Source organism: Megalobrama amblycephala, linkage group LG15 (assembly GCF_018812025.1).
Source record: "Megalobrama amblycephala isolate DHTTF-2021 linkage group LG15, ASM1881202v1, whole genome shotgun sequence".
Classification (NCBI taxonomy): domain Eukaryota; kingdom Metazoa; phylum Chordata; class Actinopteri; order Cypriniformes; family Xenocyprididae; genus Megalobrama; species Megalobrama amblycephala.
The window spans coordinates 14420357-14439689 of record NC_063058.1 but is presented as its reverse complement, the minus strand read 5'-3'; the positions used below and the strand labels follow the sequence as shown (position 1 = coordinate 14439689).

Genomic DNA, 19333 nt, shown 5'->3' with positions numbered 1-19333 from the left:
TTAATGCTGAGATGATGCTATAAATAATATATGATATATCCGTGTGCCAGATGTGGGCCGGATCTGGGCTGACAGAAAGTCATAACCGAATAAAACCGCCCGTCATTGAGATTTCGTAACCGAATGAAACCGACCATCATTGAGATCTTGTATCTGACCATTTCCCGCAATGCTGACAGTCATTGAGATCTCGTAACCGAATAAAACCGACCGTCATTGAGATTTCGTAACCGAATGAAACCGACCATCATTGAGATCTTGTATCCGACCATTTCCCACAATACTGACAGTCATTGAGATCTCGTAACCCAGCAAAACCAACCGTCATTGAGATCTCGTGACCAAATAAAACTGACTGTCATTGAGATCTCACAACCCAGCAAAACCGACCATCACTGAGATCTCATAACCAAATAAATACAACCACCAGTAAAATCTCGTAAAATTGACAAAACATAAATCCGAATAAAACCAACTGTCATCGAGATCTCGTAAACAAATAAAACTGACCATCATTGAGATTTCGTAACCGAATACAACTGAATAAAACCAAGCAAAACCAACCATCATTGAGATCTCGTAACTGAATAAAACTGAACTCTACAAAATCTCCTAGAGGAACAATACCAACCGTCATTGAAATCTCGTAACCCAACAAAACTGACTGTCATTGAGATCTCATAACCAGACTAGTCATATGATCTCAACATGAGATGACTCACTCCATGTAAAATAAATCACTGTATTTGTCAAATCCCCGAAGAGTGGAGTATTCATAAAACATCGCACCTAGTTTTTAGATTATGATGTTTTAAACTTTGCTATTAAAAATGACTGTGTATTTTCTCAGTAACTTCAATCCTTCCTCCACAATTATCCCACTGTCCTAAAAGAATACATCTGAGATTTAAATAAAATTGCGATTGCCACAATTTGTACATAGCTATGCTTCAAAAGTGAAACAGTGTGTAACTTAAAAAAAAAAAATACCTGACGTAACTTTTATGTTAACTGAGGTGGTTCCAAGAAGAACTTGTTTAACTTGTTCCAAACTTTGTTACCTGACATATACTGAAAATGTCTGTAGAGAAAGACATGTTTTCACTTTGAGGACAACATGAAATTATTAGTTTTCTTCTGTGTGTTGTCATTTCCAACAGCTGTTTTTACAGGTAGGATTTCATTAGATTTGCCTTAAAATCAGGTGAATTCAGGTGTTGTTTAATTTAATTTGTACACATGTATTTTAAACATTTACAAAATGTTATTATTGCTTCAGTTTTGTGTAGGATCTCAATATACTGACTGTTTCTGTATGAATACAAATGAAAATGTCTTTGTGTGTTACCTTCTCTCACAGGTTCTCACTCCTTTCAGTTTCTCATAACTTACATTAAAGGAGAGACACCATTTCCTACACTTAATGTCCTATTTATGTTGGATGACATTATAGTTGGATATTATGATTCAAAGATGAACAGCTACGTTCCAAGAGGAAATACTACAAATGAAGATGAGGAGGTTGATTTTATAAATTATAGTATAATTAAATATTTGCATCCTTTTATTTCAGGAAAACTAACAGAAACATTTTATAACAAAACAGAAGGTAAGTTTATTTGGAAAGAAAAGACAACTGACACAAAAAGTCAGATCTAAGGTTTTAAAGCACTGATCCTGGGAGTCATGAGGTCAGTGAGAGATGAAACAAGATGCTGGAGTTTGTTTTGACATCTGATATTCTTCTCGATCTAAACAGGTCCTGTAGTTTTTCAGATACTGAGGCAGTGTGAAGTGTTGGACAATGACAAACCCGGGAAATTGATCACTAAGTATGCTTTTGAAGGCTCTACTACAGAAGAACTGTGTTTTATTGATGACACATTGACATATCAAGGCATAGAAAAACCATCAACACTACTTATGGAGATATACAAATGGCGGCATGTAAATATTTGTTACCCACGCTGCACAACGAATCTCAGGAGTTACCTTAAAAAGAGAGGAACTCAAGGGAAGAGGAGAGGTACTTTTCCACTGTTTTCTCTCCTGCCTTTATATGCACTGTCAGAAAAGCAATTACATTTTTTTTTTTTTTTACATCATCTAGTATGTGTGATTTTTTGAGTAAAAGATATAAGGAAAGGCACACAAAAAGATAAAGACAAAATGGAGTCTGAAAATGAGCTTAAAAATTAAATCTCACTTGTTTCTTTTTCAATGAGTGAACACCCCGCTAGAAATTTTATGTTCCAAGAACATTCTCAGAACATCCCCACTGGTGTTAAGGACGTTGTCTAGTAATGTTCCCAGTACGTTCAGAGACAGTCACAATGTGGAGTTCTTTTAAGGAGTTCTTTTTCCACCAAATAACATTCCCCAAACCTTAAAAGAACTCCACATTGTGACCATCTCTGAAAGTTCTAAGAATGTTACAACGTCCTTAAAACCAGTGGACGTTCTGAGAATGTTCTTGGAACGTAAAATTTCTAGCGGGGTAACCTGTCACCTAGTAACATTCCCAGAACGCTCAGAGATGGTCACAATGTGGAGTTCTTTTAAGGTTTGGGGGACATTATTTGGTGGACCTTCAGGGAACATTCAGGACGTTCTGGGAATGTTTAGGGGACTATTATTGTAGGACATTCTGATAACTTCCCAAATGTCCTCTTTGTAACGTTCTCGCAGACCATAAAATAACCAAAATGGAACGTCCCCCTAAACTCATATCGGGAACGTTATTAAATGACCAATAGAGGACCGTGTGGGAACGTTCTGTTAATGTCCCAAATGTCCTCTTTGTGACGTTCTTTTTTGACCATAAAATAACCAAAATGGAACGTCCCCCTAAAGTCATATAAGGAAACTTGCAGCACTTTCATTACCAAAAGAGGATGTTTTAGGAACATCCCGAATGTTCTGTAAAGGTTCGGAATTGTCGTCACCTTTTGAGAACTTTTAGGGAACATTGCGCAAGATCCTGAGAACGTTGCCTTCTATGTGGGCATGTGCTTAACCTTCACAAGATGTTAATCAAGGTCAGGAGTTAAACCTAAATATTACAATGTACAAATCTGATGTTGTAATTTTGTAGAAATGTTGTAGAGAGAGTGCTGAAGGAAATTATTTCTTGATTGTCATAATTTTAGGTCTTCTACAAAGGAGTGCATTTCCATATTCATTATTCATGCTTTCCACAGTGAAACCGTGAGTCAGACTCCTTCAGAAAGCAAACTCAGATTCTGGAGGGTTTCGTGTGAGTTGTTTGGCGACAGGATTTTACCCTCGTCACATCAACCTGACCCTGTTCAGAGATGGACAGCCTGTATCTGATCATGAGATCACTGGAGGAGATCTGCTGCCCAATGGTGACGGGACGTACCAGATGAGGAAGAGTCTGGAGATCAGTGCAGACAAACACAAATACACCTGCTCTGCCACACACCTCAGTCTGGACAACAAACTGGACGTCACTTTGGGTAATCAGGTGTGAAACAAAACAAACTGCAAATGCATTTTTAACCTGTTTGTGACCTTTACAACATTTTTGATTTTTCAGAATTTGATCCTGGTGAACCATTTAAATCAGTGATTATCCCAGTGCTGATAGTTTTGGTTCTGATGTTGGTGTTTGGGACTGGAGTCCTCATATATAAATGCAGGAGGAGATGAGCAGGTAGCATCTACAAAATAAAAATGATCCATTTAGTCTAGTATAGATGTGATGCATTAGATAAATCCTAAGTAATTTTTTTATTTATAATACAATACTTGATTGACATTAATAATTCTGCTGTTTTTTTAATACTGTCTTTGATGTTCTAGCTTCATCAAAAAGTGATTATTCTGCTGCTTCTAGTGAGTATTTGGTTTTAAATTTTATTTATCTTATAAAATACTCACTAATTAAAATTTAAATGAAAATTATTTTGTTTTCAGCATCTGAAGACAGTTATGAAACAACATCAACACAAAACACAACAGGAGGCCCCACAGATGAGTGAAACATCTCTGAACTAAATGAATGATCTATCAGGAAGACTTCTAATATAAAAACAATGGGATTGTTTGGGCCAATGTACTTTATTGGAAATATTAATGTTAGTGAGTCTAAATATTTACATTCTTTAAATTCTTATGTTGTCTGACTTGTTTTTGATACGTATCTTTATATATGTCTTTGAAGATTTGTAATTGTACATGCTTTGTATGTGATTATTATCATTATTCTGTATATATTAGTTTCAATAGCATGCCTGTATGCCTGCATTAACACTTCCAAATGCCCAGAAAGCTACTAAAGATGTATTTAAAACAGTTCATGTGACTACAGTGGTTCAACTTTAATGTTATGAAATGACAAGAATACTTTTTGTGCACCAAAAAAACTAAATAATGACTTTATTCAACAATATTTAGTGATGGGTGATTTCAAAACATGGCTTCATGAAGCTTCGAAGCTTTACGAATCTTTTGTTTTGAATCAGTGGAGCGTGAAAGTCACGTGATTTCAATAAACGAGGCTTCGTTACGTCATAAGTGTTTTGAAATTTCAATGGTTCACCACCGGGGGGCGTGATTTTAGCATGCTGATTGTAACTGAAAATCACTTTTCTTGTCACTGATACAGGTTCTCCCTTGCAGTTACTTGTAATTTACATTGAAATACCCAATACATTTAATGATTCCCAAAAAAAGCTGATTTCAGAAATAAATATTACTATTATGTATTATTATGAAAGACCACCATCAGAAAACTCCTTTAGACATTCATTTTTATTGTAAAAAGTCATTTTAATGTCCACAAAACACTCTACAATCCAACTTCACATTTGTATAAATAGAGAAAACGGTTTTAATGCAGCTGGTGTACAATATAAGATAATTTAAACAAAATAAATATAATACAATTTATTCTAGAGTAATAAAAAGCATTATGAATAATCTCTGTAAAGAAATAACAGAACAATAAGTATGAACATTTTTCTCCATTTAAATACCAAACAGTATATTTAGACTGTAGTGCTCAGAGTCTTTGCTGTTGTTCTGGTTCTCTTGTTCACTTTAGCAATATGGTCGTTCACCCATGGCGTTGTTGGACGTACACAGATTTCCCTTCCAATAACAGTCTGAAACCTGAGGCCAATAAACATCAAAACAACACTCAAGTTAAAGATTTGATCAGACTGAATCATTCAGTTTGGCTCTGGAAATACTGAGAGGACACTTACACAATAGCTGGTGTGGGACAGCTGCTGCTGGTCCTGTAATAAGACACCACACGGTTTAGAGGGATTTTGATATCCAAGAACTGGAAACAGCATGTTGATAGTGTTTCAAGTGCTACAGGACCTGAAAGAATACAATGTGTATTATTACATATGTCACTGATGAACATTTTTAAAAGGCTTCACCTTTAAACTTTATAAGTAATGCATTTATGGGCATGTAAATATGCTGGTGGAATAAATAGACTCTTGGAAAGAATTGCATTATAATAGCACAAATAACTTTTATTAGTAAATAATGTCAGATCTCTACCCACCACTTGAAGTCAGTTGAATAGAGCAGAAGAGCAGGAGCAGAGACATCAGATTCCTCATTCTTCAGCAGTATCAGCTCACACGTTTCAGCCCTTAGTGATCTATGAGTCTGGTATTAAAGTGTGTACTGAATGACTTGTCTATGTCCCATTATATATTGAAGGAAAGAGGCGTTCATTGACTAGACATTTACAGAACTCTGTTTCATTGAATGAGGATCCTTCTTTTTTTTTTTTTGTCTGTTCCTTGTCTTTCTCAAATTAATTTTTTTCTTATATTTGGCTCTGGGAAAGTAATGTTTTTCTTGTAAAGGCAACCTTGCTAGGCATAAAATAAGGGGTTTTACATACAGAATTGTTTACTAAAGAATTTCTGCAAATAATTTTGTAATGGATAAAATTTGATATGTCTATTTTGCAATGGAAATTTTCCATGGATTATTAAAGGTTATTAATGGAACCACAAATGGCATCTATTTTTAAAAGTGTTGTCAACTGACACTGTTTTCCAATGGCCGATGCTGACATGATATCCCAGAGAGCATGTCAAAATAATGCAGATTTAATATATAATTAAATTTAATACTAATTCAAATAATGATTAAATGCAAATTAATTAAACGTTATACACAGAATGAAAAGGAATAATTCACCAAAAATAAAAATTCTGCCATCATTTACTCACTTATGGAATTCCAAACCTGTATGAGTTTCTTTCTTTTGTTGAACACAAAATATGACATTCTGAAGAATGTTCACTTCTTATTTCACATCTTACAAGTTATGAAGAAAGTGTAAACTGGCATCGCGTCAGTTACACTTTTTCAGTAAGTTTAATAGGGAAGGCGTAGGACGTAGCGTAAGCTTTTTGAACTGCGAGAATTTTACACTTTTTTCCTAAGTTAAATACAGAATGTGGTTTGGTGGAAGCTAGATATTTTACTTCATAACTTGTTAAATATGTTTTTTTTTTTTTTTTTTACACAAATGCATAATTTCACTTCAGAAGACATTTATTAAACCCCGGAGCCGTGTGGAATACGTTTATGATGGATGGATGTGGATGGCAAGGTTATAATCGTTAACGAACGAAAAAACTAAAACTAGGTGGGAAAAAACATTGTCGTTAACTGAAATACAATAAAAACGAGGCATTACAAAAAAACGATAACTAACTAAAACTGTAATGAGTGTTTGGCAAAACTAACTAAAATAAAATAAAATTATAGATTAAATGTCCTTAGTTTTCGTCTTTATCAATGTCTTTCATAGAGCAAATATTGTTCAGCTGCATTTCCTTTCCCTGCGTCTCTCACATACACGCGCGCGCGCACACACACACAGCCCCTCCCCTCAGTGCACACCGCGTCTCCATGAGAACGAGTATTCGCAAGTTCGCCAAAGGTTGGTATCTCGTGAACACCTTTACACAAACACACATTAAAAAGTGGTAAAAAAAATATTTTTAATTCTGAATATAACTTTGTCAGCGTGTTAATGTCGACCCGAGAAGCGATTGCTACTGCAGCAAGTTAACTAGTCGCAAGTTTGAGGTAAAATGCACTTGGGTTGTCGATGTCAAAACACTATATAAGCTGTGATTCAAATATTAAATAATGTTATGTCATTTGTTTACTCTTACACTGAATGTTTGCTGCTTCAATCCAAATGTGTTTGCATAGTTCACCCAAAATGAAAATTAATGTGAGAAAAAAATCAAGTTTACAGAGTTTTAGTGTCACTGAAGGTAAACCTGCGTTGCTCATGGTGGTTAACGTTACCTCCCTTAACGTGCTCTTGCTGAATGGCAAGGATTGCACTATGGACTATTGTAGCTTTTGTATGTTTTCTTTTTTTTTTTTTAACTGTATTTTATTTTTTATAACGAACAAGCTGCGATGTCACATTTCCGCTGCTTTGTTGTGTGTGCGTGAGGCGCGGGCGCGATCAAACGGCTGTTTTTGCAGTGGACTTGCCTCATCGTCATGGCAACGGTTCGTAGTCAGGTCAGATAACGTCAGAGTTGGTTGCCGTTTGTAACATGTTCAGTCCGGTGAAAACCGACCCAGACCAACGCCAACATTGGTATCACACCGATCCAACAAACTCCAACAGACGAGTTTGTTGGCGTTTGTCGGTGCGGTGTGAATTGGCCTTTACACTGAATGTTTGCTGCTTCAATCCAGACGAGTAGGCTATTGTAAATTTAGTATAGGGTGTGAAAATTGTACAGCTGTGGTATTTGTATAGGGTGTGAATTCTGTATAGAAGATGTGTAGATTTTTGGTAGATTTTTTTGGCAATTTTGTGGTGTCACACACACACTAAAAAATTGAAAAGCTGTATTTAAAGTTTTTATTTAATTATTATTTGTTATTTGTCATGTTCTTTTCTCAGATTGAGCTCCCTGACAATCTGACAGAAATGTCTTGTTGTGGCTCAAAAATGGGTTGAATACATGCGGTTCATGTATGTCTTCTTTAGTCTGTTGGCTCTTTAAGTTTTTTACTGGCACACGTCACTTACACATTTTGCACTTACTGCGGAGTGTTGAGACTGTTTACATATTTGTGCCCATATGTACATTTTATGTACTGGTTTTATTTTTGAATGAATATTTTCTAAAATTATATGATGTTTTTGTTGAGTTATTATTACACAATACTTTTTTTGACCTTTTTGAATCTTGCCCCTGACAAATAACCCAAATTACAAAAAAAGACTAAAACTAACACTAAAACTAATAAAAACTAAACTAAAACTAAGCATTTTCAAAAAATAAAAACTAAACTAAACTAGCAAACCCACTTTAAAAACTAATTAAAACTAAACTGAATTTGAAAACAAAAAGTCAAAACGAAATAAAAATAAAAACTAATGAAAAATGCAAAACTATAATAACCTTGGTGGATGGGGGCATTTTCTTCAGCTCATACTCGTTTGGTATCGCTTATTGCCATTATAAAGCTCAGATGCATCGGGATATTTATTAATATTTCTCAGATTGTGTTCATCAGAAAGAAGATAGTCAAATACACTGAGGATGGCTTGAGGGTGAGTAAAGCTTGGTGAAGTGAACTAATCCTTCTTAACTTAATGGCTTTGTTTATGCATCCAAGTCTGTATAAAAAAGCAGCATAAAGCATCATAAAACCTGTGTGCATATTTCAAAACATCTGAAGAAATGTGAGGAACAGAACGAAAGTCATTATTCATTAGAAATATTGCCATACTTTATTATAGTCATGGTCACAATTGACTTACATTTTAAGAAAAGGGCATCTTGAACATTCTGCAATTAATTTTACTTTTTGTGATCCACAGTAGAAAGAAACTCATACAGGTTTTGAAAGACATTTCGGTGAATAAATAATCACACAGTTTTGGTTTTTAGTTGAAGTATCATTTTATCCAGCACAAAGTCAAATATTCAGAGAAAATATTTCAGAGTGGCATGCAGAGAGCTACTTGTTCTCATTATATAGCCTACTGAGTATATGAGAGATATTCCTCCAATAGATATTCAAGTAAATGCACTTCTGAGGATCAGCATATCATGGTTTGCGCTGTTTCCATTCCTCATCCTCTTTCTACTTCAGTGTTATAAGAAAGGGCCCAATTCATGCTTTCTTCAAGTGGCCTTACTCAGCATTATTTGTTTGAATATTTCACAGGGGCAAATATTCTGAGAAAGAGAGGATGTCCACCAGACATTCACATGTATACAAAAAAGTTTTTGCATCATTCATGTTTTAGACTTGACTTTCCCTATTGCTTAATCTCTTTACTACTGTGCCCTCAAAGGGACATGGTGAAGGAAAACAATATGAGATGGGAGGAAAAATTGTGTCAATGCTTTTGCATTTTGCAAGCAAATGTAAAGTTTCTCAGGGGAAAAGCAAAGCTTTGGAAAAGCAAAACTAACTCCACTTCTCCTCAGCTGTGAAAATAATTTCTACGTAAAAACAAAACATGCGTTTGACCCTGACTGTTTTTACATGCTGCACTACTGAGAAGAAAGAAGGAAGCAGATTTCCTGTGAATACATGGTGTTGCGTCGTGTTACGTGGTTTTAAAATCACCTCCTCAGCATTTTCTTACATTCTTTCACTGCTTCGTATTATGTCACAATTGCAGCCCTGTATTGTATTGCGTGTTCTGTAATCTGTATTATCTTAGACTGCAACAGACTGAACATTTTGCTCAAGATCGGCCTTGCTAGTCTTAAATTAAAGGTAAATTTTAAACACTGAGCATTAAACACCAAATGATGTTTTATTAACAAAGTTTGGGAGGAGCACGTGCAAATGATCTATCAATGATCTATATATATATGACGTCAATGATGTGACGGGTCATTTTTTTGTCCAAAGGCCTTAAAGGTGCCCAAGAATGCTTTTTCACAAGATGTAATATAAGTCTAAGGTGTCTCCTGAATGTGTCTGTGAAGTTTCAGCTCAAAATACCCCATAGATTTTTTTTAATAAATTTTTTTAACTGCCTATTTTGGGGCATCATTAACTATACACTGATTTTGGCAGCGCGCCGCCCCTTTAATTCGCCTGCTCCCTGCCACACCAGCTCTCGACTATATTACAGTGCATTTACAAAGTTCACACAGCTAATATAACCCTCAAATGGATCTTTACAAGATGTTCGTCATGCATGCTGTATGCATGCTTCGAATTATGTGAGTAAAGTATTTATTTTGATGTTTACGTTTGATTCTGTATGAGTTTGAGGCTATATGCTCTGTGGCTAACGGCTAATGCTACACTGTTGGAGAGATTTATAAAGAATGAAGTTGTGTTTATGAATTATACAGACTGCAAGTGTTTAAAAATGAAAATAGCAACGGTTCTTGTCTCCGTGAATACAGTAATAAACGATGGTAACTTTAACCACATTTAACAGTACATTAGCAACATGCTAATGAAACATTTAGAAAGACAATTTACAAATATCACTAAAAATATCATGCTATCATGGATCATGTCAGTTATTATTGCTCCATCTGCCATTTTTCGCTGTTGTTCTTGCTGGCTTACCTTGTCTGTGCACAGATCCAGACGTTAATACTGCCTTTCCTTGTCTAATGCCTTTAACATGGGCTGGCATATATGCAAATATTGGGGTCATACATATTAATGATCCCGACTGTTATGTAACAGTCGGTGTTATGTTGAGATCCGCGTGTTTTCCGGAAGTCTTTTAAACAAATGAGATTTACATAAGAAGGAGGAAGCAATGGGGTTTGAAACTCAATGTATGTCTTTTCCATGTACTGAACTCTTGTTATTTAACTATGCCGAGGTAAATTCAAATTTTGATTCTAGGGCACCTTTAATAATAATAAAAAAAATATCCAAAGTATGACATCCAACTAGATCTCTTTGATTGAATCCAAATTACGTTTTAATTATATTTTGCTACATATAAACGAATGTTAAAGTTTTTGAAGTGTCAAAAGGTCATTCGGTTTAACCGTCCAAAGGCCAATACAGCCATTTCATTTGTGATTAAAATATCTTAAAATGTAATAAATGTATATATTTTTTATTCTGGCATGATTTCATAGCATCATATATCAACATAGTACAAAATGGTATTAAAATTATGTGTAGAAGTCATTGCTTTATGTGAAAGAATGTACTGGAAAAATTAATTTCATTGATGTCATTCAGAGTAACCAATATAAAGGGAACATTTTGGATCAAGTCATGCGGTCAATATCATGTGACAGGATGTGACATCATTCAGACACCTGCAAAGGACATGAAGCAAGTAACTAACTCTCTTTTAATTATTTGAAAAAATTAAGTTTTCACTTGCTCATGTGCATGTCCCAAAACATCAGGTCATTCGGTACAACTGCTATAAAACATGGAAAATGTGGTAATATTTTAAAAACTTGTACTAAATATAAAATGTTTGATTGTCATTTTGCTAGCTAGCTAGATATCGGCCTGTTAGCATTGTTTGAAAATATTATCATTCGGTATAACCAAAAGTGTAATTCGGTAAAACCTAAATTTTGGTTAAACCGAATGACTTTTTAGGTGACAAATTTTGTCAATCTTGTAAAAAATGTAGCCAGGAATATGGGGGAGTTTGGGCCAAATCCCAAGAATCGCCTTCATTGTATTAACTCAAATATTTAATTTCAATGAACAAAAAATTTTAAGGTAACCAGGTAACTTACTTTTTAAAGTTAAAACAACAATTCTCTTTGATTCATTACAAAGTGACATCGCCAACTTCTAGCCTGGCAGCAGAATACAGCATTTTAGTTGTTTTCGCAGATCCATATGTACGGGGATAATTTTGACAATGTTTCGTCTGTATACGAAAGTTTTCGAAGGAAAAAAAATTTCTATTTTTAGTACATCGTTGTCGTGTAAACATATACCCTCAGAGTAACAAACCAATTTCCATCACATGATTGCAATAAAATGATTAATAATGAAAGATTGACACACAGTAAACATTGTTTTTCAATGTCTTTTTAAAACATTTTCAGTCATATAAATGATTTGTATGTTATGAGGTATTGCTTTGTCACTGTTGTTTAGAAGCAACTTGCCGATATGGATGCAGTATGTATGCAAAGTATACAGATATTTTTATATATTTACTCAGGAGGCCCAAATAAGCCCTAGAGGTCTCTAGAGGTATCTTTTCAGTCTAAACCCCCGCCAAAAGAAGGTGACAGGAATGTCAACTTCATACACAAACCTAGTATATGCAAATAAATTAAATTGCTTATCTCTTGTTTTGATACTGGTGATGGTGTTGGGAAATGTGCAGATTTACAGTACTTAACACCTATAGTGCAGACAGGATTGTCATTACTGTGGATGAAGTCAGATATGTCTTTTAGTGTACCAGTTTAAAGAAAAACAGTTTGTCTGTAAGTTATTTAATGAAATTCGCATTTGTGCAAAGATCATTGGCTTAATGCTGCAAGAGTATTTTCAGATAGTTCACAACAAAAATATGATCAGACTGGCTTGGGCTTCTGATCCTGCACGTCTTATAGTGAGTAACAACTTCATCAAATAAGCATTTTAGAGCCATCAGTTTAATTAAAACTCCTTGCCTCAGTCATTTTTGCTGCTTAACCAGGAACAGTGATGTGATAAATGAGAGTTTATTGTTTATGAACAGTAGCCTATGTCTTTATATACGTAAATTGTGTTGGTAATACGTGATGAAGCTGACCTTATGGATGCAAAATGAATTTCTGTGAAAACTAAAATCTGTATTGTATCAAGATTTTATTTGTATTACCCATTTACTTTTATTTCTGACTTTTAAACAAAAATAAGATTAAATTCCATTTGGATAAAAAAGATTGTTTAAAAAAAAACATCTCATTATAATCATTTATATTTTATTAAAAAGCTCCAATCACATATCACATATTTTACATTAAAAAAAATCACATATTTTATTAAAAAAATATTCATATACACATGAGAAATAGTTGTCAGATATACAATGTGAAATTCAGAGTTCAAATAGAAACAGTGTAGCTTGTTTTAGACTCTTGTTCTCTGGTCCACTATAGCAACATGGCTGTTCACCCAGAGGGTCTCTGGATCTACACAGATCTCTCTCCCTTTAATCGTCTGAAACCTGAGGGGAAAAGGACAAAACAAGATTTAGATCAAATTATTTCTTTAATGGAGTGTCTCATTCAGATCGACTGTAGAGTTTGAAAATGAAATAATGTCTAAGATGACACTCACACAATAGCATGTTTGCATTTGCTGGTCCAGGAGTAAGACTTCACCTGTCTCACAGGAATCTTCACATCACTGAACTCCATACAGCACTTTGCATTTGCTGCATCAATTGCACCGGTAGCTGAAATATGAAGACAAAAAGGCCTATCACAAATCTATACCATGCTCATGCAAAAAATAAGACAAAAGTTTTCAATTAGATCTTAAGTTGCTCTCTTTTTATAAATCACCTATTGCAACAAATGAAACTAAACTTTCCACAAAGAAATCTGAAAACAATTTATTTTATGTTAATTAAAAATCAAAGAGTCCTCACCGGTTGAAGTCATCTGCAGAGAGCAGAAGATCACCAGGACCAGCAGGAACATCAGGCTTCTCATTCTTCAAGAGGTTTCTTCACAATGACAGAAAGAATCTGTAGAGCTTGAAGATCTCAGATCTGATGTGTCCAGAATAATGTCTGAGCTCCTTCTAATATACAGAGTTAGAGAGGAATTCCTCATAAAAACATTCATGTAAATCCATTTCTGAGTATCAATATTGTAGTATACAACTTCCTTTACCTCGTCCTTTTTCTGCTTTGTTGCTCATGTATGAAAGTGGAAGGTACTTTTCCTTTAGATTCACTGAAACGTGCTTCAGAAAATCAACACATGGCTTCCTCTTTTCAGTTCACTTTGCAATATGACAGACAACAGCCCAGCCAGCACAGCATGGTGGGGTCCAGATGGGTGTCATCTGGGCTGTCTAACTGGCACCCAGACATTTTTGTCCACAGTTTCCATGGAGGCCCCACATGGGTTAGCCCAGATGAAATAAACACTGCTCAGTGTGCACACTACAGGCTGTTAAATGTTACACAGAAACATGCTGGAGTTAATGAGATAATAAGACGATAACGAGCAGAATCACTGAAGGACAGAGGAACAACAAGAACTACAACTTCAGCCACAGCCTTCGATGAAATCAACTGAAGATAAAAGACATTAAATCTCTGAAGAACTGATTAAACATCTCCACAAACAGCATTACCTGCTTCACTTATTACTAACCAGATTGACTTAATTTCTGACATACATCTACAAAAGTTGTTATTGAGAATCACCAGAGGTTTAGATGTTGATGATTTGTTGAAAATAAGTTTGGTTTGATGTCACCGTGATCGAGGTCAGCGCTTACTTCAGTTAGGCAGTTTGACTCTTGGCTGTTTTTAGTGTTTTTTGGTTGCTCTTGCTGTTTGTTATGGCAAGAAAAGCAAAAGACAATGTTTAGTAGGGATTGACTTTACCACTTATTTTGTTTTTGATACCGATACTTTCAAAGCCAATATCTCCAATACAATACCTCTAATATGAAACTATAAATTTAAACATTTATTGAATTATTAAGAGTACAATGGGTTATGATACCCCCTTAACATTATATTTGAAAGACATTTTAACATTCAATTTGCCTTAATTGCAGTTTATTAGATTATATTTTTGTTTACACATGGTGAAAATGTTTACTTGGTAAACCATGGAAAATCTACAAATAAGCCTACTATGCCTAGCTGAACTATGGTCAATGTAGTAATGGTTCATTTTCATAAGATGCCAGTTACAGACTGTTGCACACATAAAATGAAACATTTGTATTCTGACAGAACATCAATATGAACTTTTAACGTTCAGTTTAAATAAATGTAATTGCACAATCTATAGGCAACTATTTCATTTTGTTAATTGTGAAATAACTACAAATAATAATACTATATTTTTCTGTCTTCTCTTAGGCTAAGCATTGTTCTAGGCTGCATCAATGGTTTCTTACGATACTAAAGGCTGTTTGAATGTAGTGTCGGCAGTGAGCGAACACTCTCTGTGATTGATTGGTTCTGACTTGCAGCATTTGCGTGTTCAGATGAGCAGGAAAATACTTCTACAACAAATTATTCGCTAACATATGTTATTTATCCAATTCAATACATATTGTATGCATTAAATTTATTGTTAAATAAAATAACTGGTAAAAAAAAAAAAAAACACCTTAGTATCGATATTTTAATTTGAGTATCGATACTTTCAATACTCAACGTCAGTATCGATATAGCGATACTTCATATCAATCTGCCCATCCCTAGTGTTTAGCTGTTGGATGATCAGAACATAATCGTCATCATATTATGGCTTTATTCACTGATCTAATGACTGAGCTTTAAATGAAAAAAAGAAAATGTCATTAACTTTGAGCTGGATCTATTCCAGAGTAACAACAAAACAGTTGAATAATTCATTCAGTTTCTGACGTACTCCATGCGCTTGTGTCTGTCAACAACAGGATGGAAGAGTAAAAGAAAGTTCGCTTTGAAGCATCCAGTTTAAACAGCTCTTTATATACAGACTTCAGAAGAATCCCAGCGTCAGAAACAAGTGGATGGTTTATTTTAACCCCTTAGCATTCCTAAGGTTTATTTTGAATGGTATTTGTACCACCCAATCACATTAGACTAAAAGTCTAATAGAGAAGCAACAGTTAAACTCCTTCAGAGAACTAAAATATGTAAATGTAATGACAAGAAAAGGACAGGTTTTCTTTTATTCACATTAAAAAATAGGTGCTTCTGAGTTCAACATTCACTTTAAAATGCTATTTTTATTCAGACTAAAATGTTAATTTATCTTTTCCAACTAAAACAGGAAAGGAGGAGAGTCTCTGGAAATGTCTAAAGATCCATTAGGAGATCCACGGGATGCTTTTAAGAATTCACAAGACAACTTGTGTTCCTCAGAAACTTCATGTACATTTTCTTTCTTTCCTGATTTTTGTTTTAGAATACAATTATATAGCAAACAATTCATTGCAAATTGTAATTTTAAAGATACAGATTTCGGTTTCAGCAATAGTTGACAAGATTTTTAGTAGCCTATGGTTTTATTATCTATAATGTTTTGAGACAACTTTAATATTTAATGTAGCCTTTTATCATCTTTCTCATTAAAAGTATATCAGACTAGAAATCTCCACCATGAAATGGCAGTAAAAGACTGCAGTGTAGTGCCAGGAACAACACAGTTAGATATTTAATTTTGCTAATTCTATAGACCCATTATGTGTTTGCAAACAGCAATGACGTTGGTTTTTTTGTGGGCGGAGCCTACCTGGTTGCAGAAAATGACAGTTCTGCAGTAGCAGTCTATGGAAGTCATGGAATAAAAGAATGAAAAGTTTAATTTCGAGCTAATATCTCACAATTCTGACTTTTTTTTCACGCAAATTCGAGTTTATATCTCACATTTCTTAGAATCTATCTATCTATCTATCTATCTATCTATCTATCTATCTATCTATCTATCTATCTATCTATCTATCTATCCTACACCAGATACATAGACTTAAATAAAATTTGTATTTTCAAAATGTGTGCAACAGAGGATAAAACAATACTCCATGATGATAAAAATGATAATTTATTTTATTAAAACAATCCAATCCAATCACATAAATTATTTTGTAAATAAAATAGTTTTATATATACATCAGCACAATATACAATATGAAATGTAGCGTTCAAACAGAAACAGTGTAGCTTCTTTTAGACTGTGGGGCTCTGAGTCTTTGCTGTAGAAGCAGTTGTTGTTGTTGTAGCAGCAGATGTTTTTCTCTGGTCCACTTTAGCAACATGGCTGTTTACCCAGGTGGTCTCTGGATCTACACAGAACTCTTTCCCTGAAATCATATGAAACCTGAGGGGAAAAGGACAAAAACAAAATTTAGATCAAAGTGTTTCTTTAATGGAGTTTGAAAATGAAATAATGTCTAAGATGACACTCACACAACGGCTCGTCTGGGACAGTCGCTGGTGGTCCAGGAGTAAGACTTCACCAGTCTCACAGGAATCTTCACTTTAGTGAACTCCATACAGCACTTTGAATTTGCTGCATCAAGTGCAATGGGAGCTGAAATATGAAGACAAAAAGGCCTATCACAAATCTATACCATGCTCATGCAAAAAATAAGACAAAAGTTCTTATTTTTTAAGACAAAAGACAAAAGTTTTAAGACAAAAGTTCAAAAGGCCTATCACAAGTCAATACCATGCCAATGCAAAAAATAAGACAAATGTTTTCAAGTTGCTCTATCTATATTTTTAAATTACCTACTGCAACAAATTAAACTAAACCTTCCACAAAAATCTGAAAAAAAAAAAAAAAAAAAAAAAAAAATATATATATATATATATATATATATATATATATATATATATATATATATATATATGTAACATATATATATGTTAATTAAATTCAAAGAGTCCTCACCGCTTGAAGTCATCTGCAGAGAGCAGAAGATCACCAGGACCAGCAGGAACATCAGGCTTCTCATTCTTCAAGATGTTTCTTCACAATGACAGAAAGAATCTGTAGAGCTTGAAGATCTCAGATCTGATGTGTCCAGAATAATGTCTGAGCTCCTTCTTATATACAGAGTTGGAGAGGAATTCCTCTTAAAGACCTTCATGTAAATCCATTTCTGAGTATCAATATTGTAGTATGCGAGTTGTTTTTAGTTCTTCCTTTTCCTCATCCTGTTTCTGCTTTGTCGCTCATGTATGAAAGTGGAAGGTACTTTTCCTTTAGATTCACTGAAACGTGCTTCAGAAAATCAACACAAGGCTTCTTCTTTTCAGTTCTGCCGTGCTCAGCATTAAAGTGGTCATGACATGAGAAATTAAACTTGCCTTGATCTTTTGACATATTGAGGTCTTTGTACCATTAAAACATCCTGCAAGTTTTATAGTTTAAACCATCCTCCTCATTATAAACAAAGCATCTAAGATGACACTCACACAACGGCTCGTCTGGGACAGTCACTGGTGGTCCAGTAGTAAGACTTCACCTGTTTCACAGGAATCTTCATATTAATGAACTCCATACAGCACTTTCAATGTGCTGCATCAACTGCTGGGAGCTGAAATCTGAAGACAAAAAGGCCTATCATAAATCTATACCATGCTCATGCAAAAAAATAAGACAAAAGTTCTTAGAATTAGATCCTAAAATGCTCTATCTATATTTTTAAATCACTCATTGCAACAAATGAAACTAAACCTTCCACAAAAAAAAATGAAATCAATTAATTTGATCTTAATTAAAATCAAAGAGTCCTCACCACTTGAAGTCATCTGCACAGAGCAGGAGAGGAATTCCTCTTAAAGACATTCATGTAAATCCATTTCTGAGTATCAGTATTGTAGTATACGAGTTGTTTTTAGATCTTCCTTTACCTCATCCTTTTTCTGCTTTGTCACTCATGTGTGAAAGTGGAAGGTACTTTTCTTTCAGATTCACTGAAACGTGCTTCAGAAAATCAACACAAGGCTTCCTCTTTTCAGTTCTGCCGTGCTCAGCATTAAAGTGGTCATGACATGAGAAATCAAACTTGCCTTGATCTTTTGACATATTGAGGTCTTTGTACCATTAAAACATCCTGCAAGTTTTATAGTTTAAACCATCCTCCTCATTATAAACAAAGCATTTATTTAATAAAGCTCCAAAAGCAGCTTATTTTGTGATGTCACATGAGCAAATACATTAGCAGAGACACTGATGAATAGTTATACATAGTCACACAATAGGCCCCGCCCACTGGTGTTCAGTCACATGACGTCTGACATTCACCGACACTGATGTGAGCGTCTCGTCAAAAGCAAATAGAAGATTTGAATCACTGTTTGTCTACACTGGATGGAGAGTTCGCAAACAAAATTTTGTTGAGAGATGAAACAGCCAACTGTATTAGATCTGACAGCAGCTGCATTAAATGATTTCATAATGCTTTGTCTGTTAATGATGTTTTTTCTGCAAATATATGTTTTATGCAACAAAAAAAACCTTTAATAACATTATAAGTGAACCTCAGATCATATTAAAGATCATATTAAAACAATAAAACAATCCATGTCATCATTACTCCTTTAACTGTACTAAATATGAAGATTTTATGATCAAATTTGAATTTTGCTATCACTAAATATTAGGTGTTAAACCTTGACCCCTTTCAT

At 34.5% G+C, this 19333-nt stretch overlaps 2 protein-coding genes and 1 pseudogene across 2 annotated transcripts; 1 reads left to right on the top strand and 2 right to left on the bottom strand.

The window, feature by feature from the left end:
* Positions 1-1094: 1094 nt before the first annotated feature.
* On the top strand, positions 1095-4318 carry LOC125247481 (annotated as a pseudogene).
* A 443-nt stretch (positions 4319-4761) lies between these two features.
* LOC125247006 (C-C motif chemokine 2-like) lies at positions 4762-14073 on the bottom strand. The gene is made up of 8 exons (XM_048158169.1): positions 13854-14073; positions 13607-13761; positions 13294-13411; positions 13090-13180; positions 6907-6965; positions 5546-5604; positions 5232-5352; positions 4762-5136 (listed from the first exon to the last, which is right to left on the bottom strand). The coding sequence occupies exons 2-8, from the start codon at positions 13668-13670 to the stop codon at positions 5013-5015; spliced, it is 636 nt and encodes a 211-aa protein (XP_048014126.1). The 5' UTR covers positions 13671-13761; positions 13854-14073; the 3' UTR covers positions 4762-5012.
* Positions 14074-16720: 2647 nt separating this feature from the next.
* On the bottom strand, positions 16721-18065 carry LOC125247830 (monocyte chemotactic protein 1B-like). The gene is made up of 3 exons (XM_048159335.1): positions 17592-18065; positions 17105-17228; positions 16721-17015 (listed from the first exon to the last, which is right to left on the bottom strand). The coding sequence occupies exons 1-3, from the start codon at positions 17653-17655 to the stop codon at positions 16865-16867; spliced, it is 339 nt and encodes a 112-aa protein (XP_048015292.1). The 5' UTR covers positions 17656-18065; the 3' UTR covers positions 16721-16864.
* Between the last annotated feature and the right edge of the window lie 1268 nt (positions 18066-19333).

Bases quoted from the DNA above. Each gene is read 5' to 3' on its own strand.
- LOC125247006 (XM_048158169.1), bottom strand. From the start codon at position 13,670: ATGAGAAGCCTGATGTTCCTGCTGGTCCTGGTGATCTTCTGCTCTCTG. The intron at 5,605-6,906 runs GTGTGCACTGAG...ATACTGCTGAAG, and splicing joins CTCGTTCTCATGGAGACGCG to AATGAGGAATCTGATGTCTC. The intron at 5,137-5,231 runs GTAAGTGTCCTC...TATTGGCCTCAG, and splicing joins TGTCCCACACCAGCTATTGT to GTTTCAGACTGTTATTGGAA.
- LOC125247830 (XM_048159335.1), bottom strand. From the start codon at position 17,655: ATGAGAAGCCTGATGTTCCTGCTGGTCCTGGTGATCTTCTGCTCTCTG. The intron at 17,229-17,591 runs GTGAGGACTCTT...TTCATATTTCAG, and splicing joins TCTGCAGATGACTTCAAGCG to CTCCCATTGCACTTGATGCA. The intron at 17,016-17,104 runs GTGAGTGTCATC...TTTTCCCCTCAG, and splicing joins TGTCCCAGACGAGCCGTTGT to GTTTCATATGATTTCAGGGA.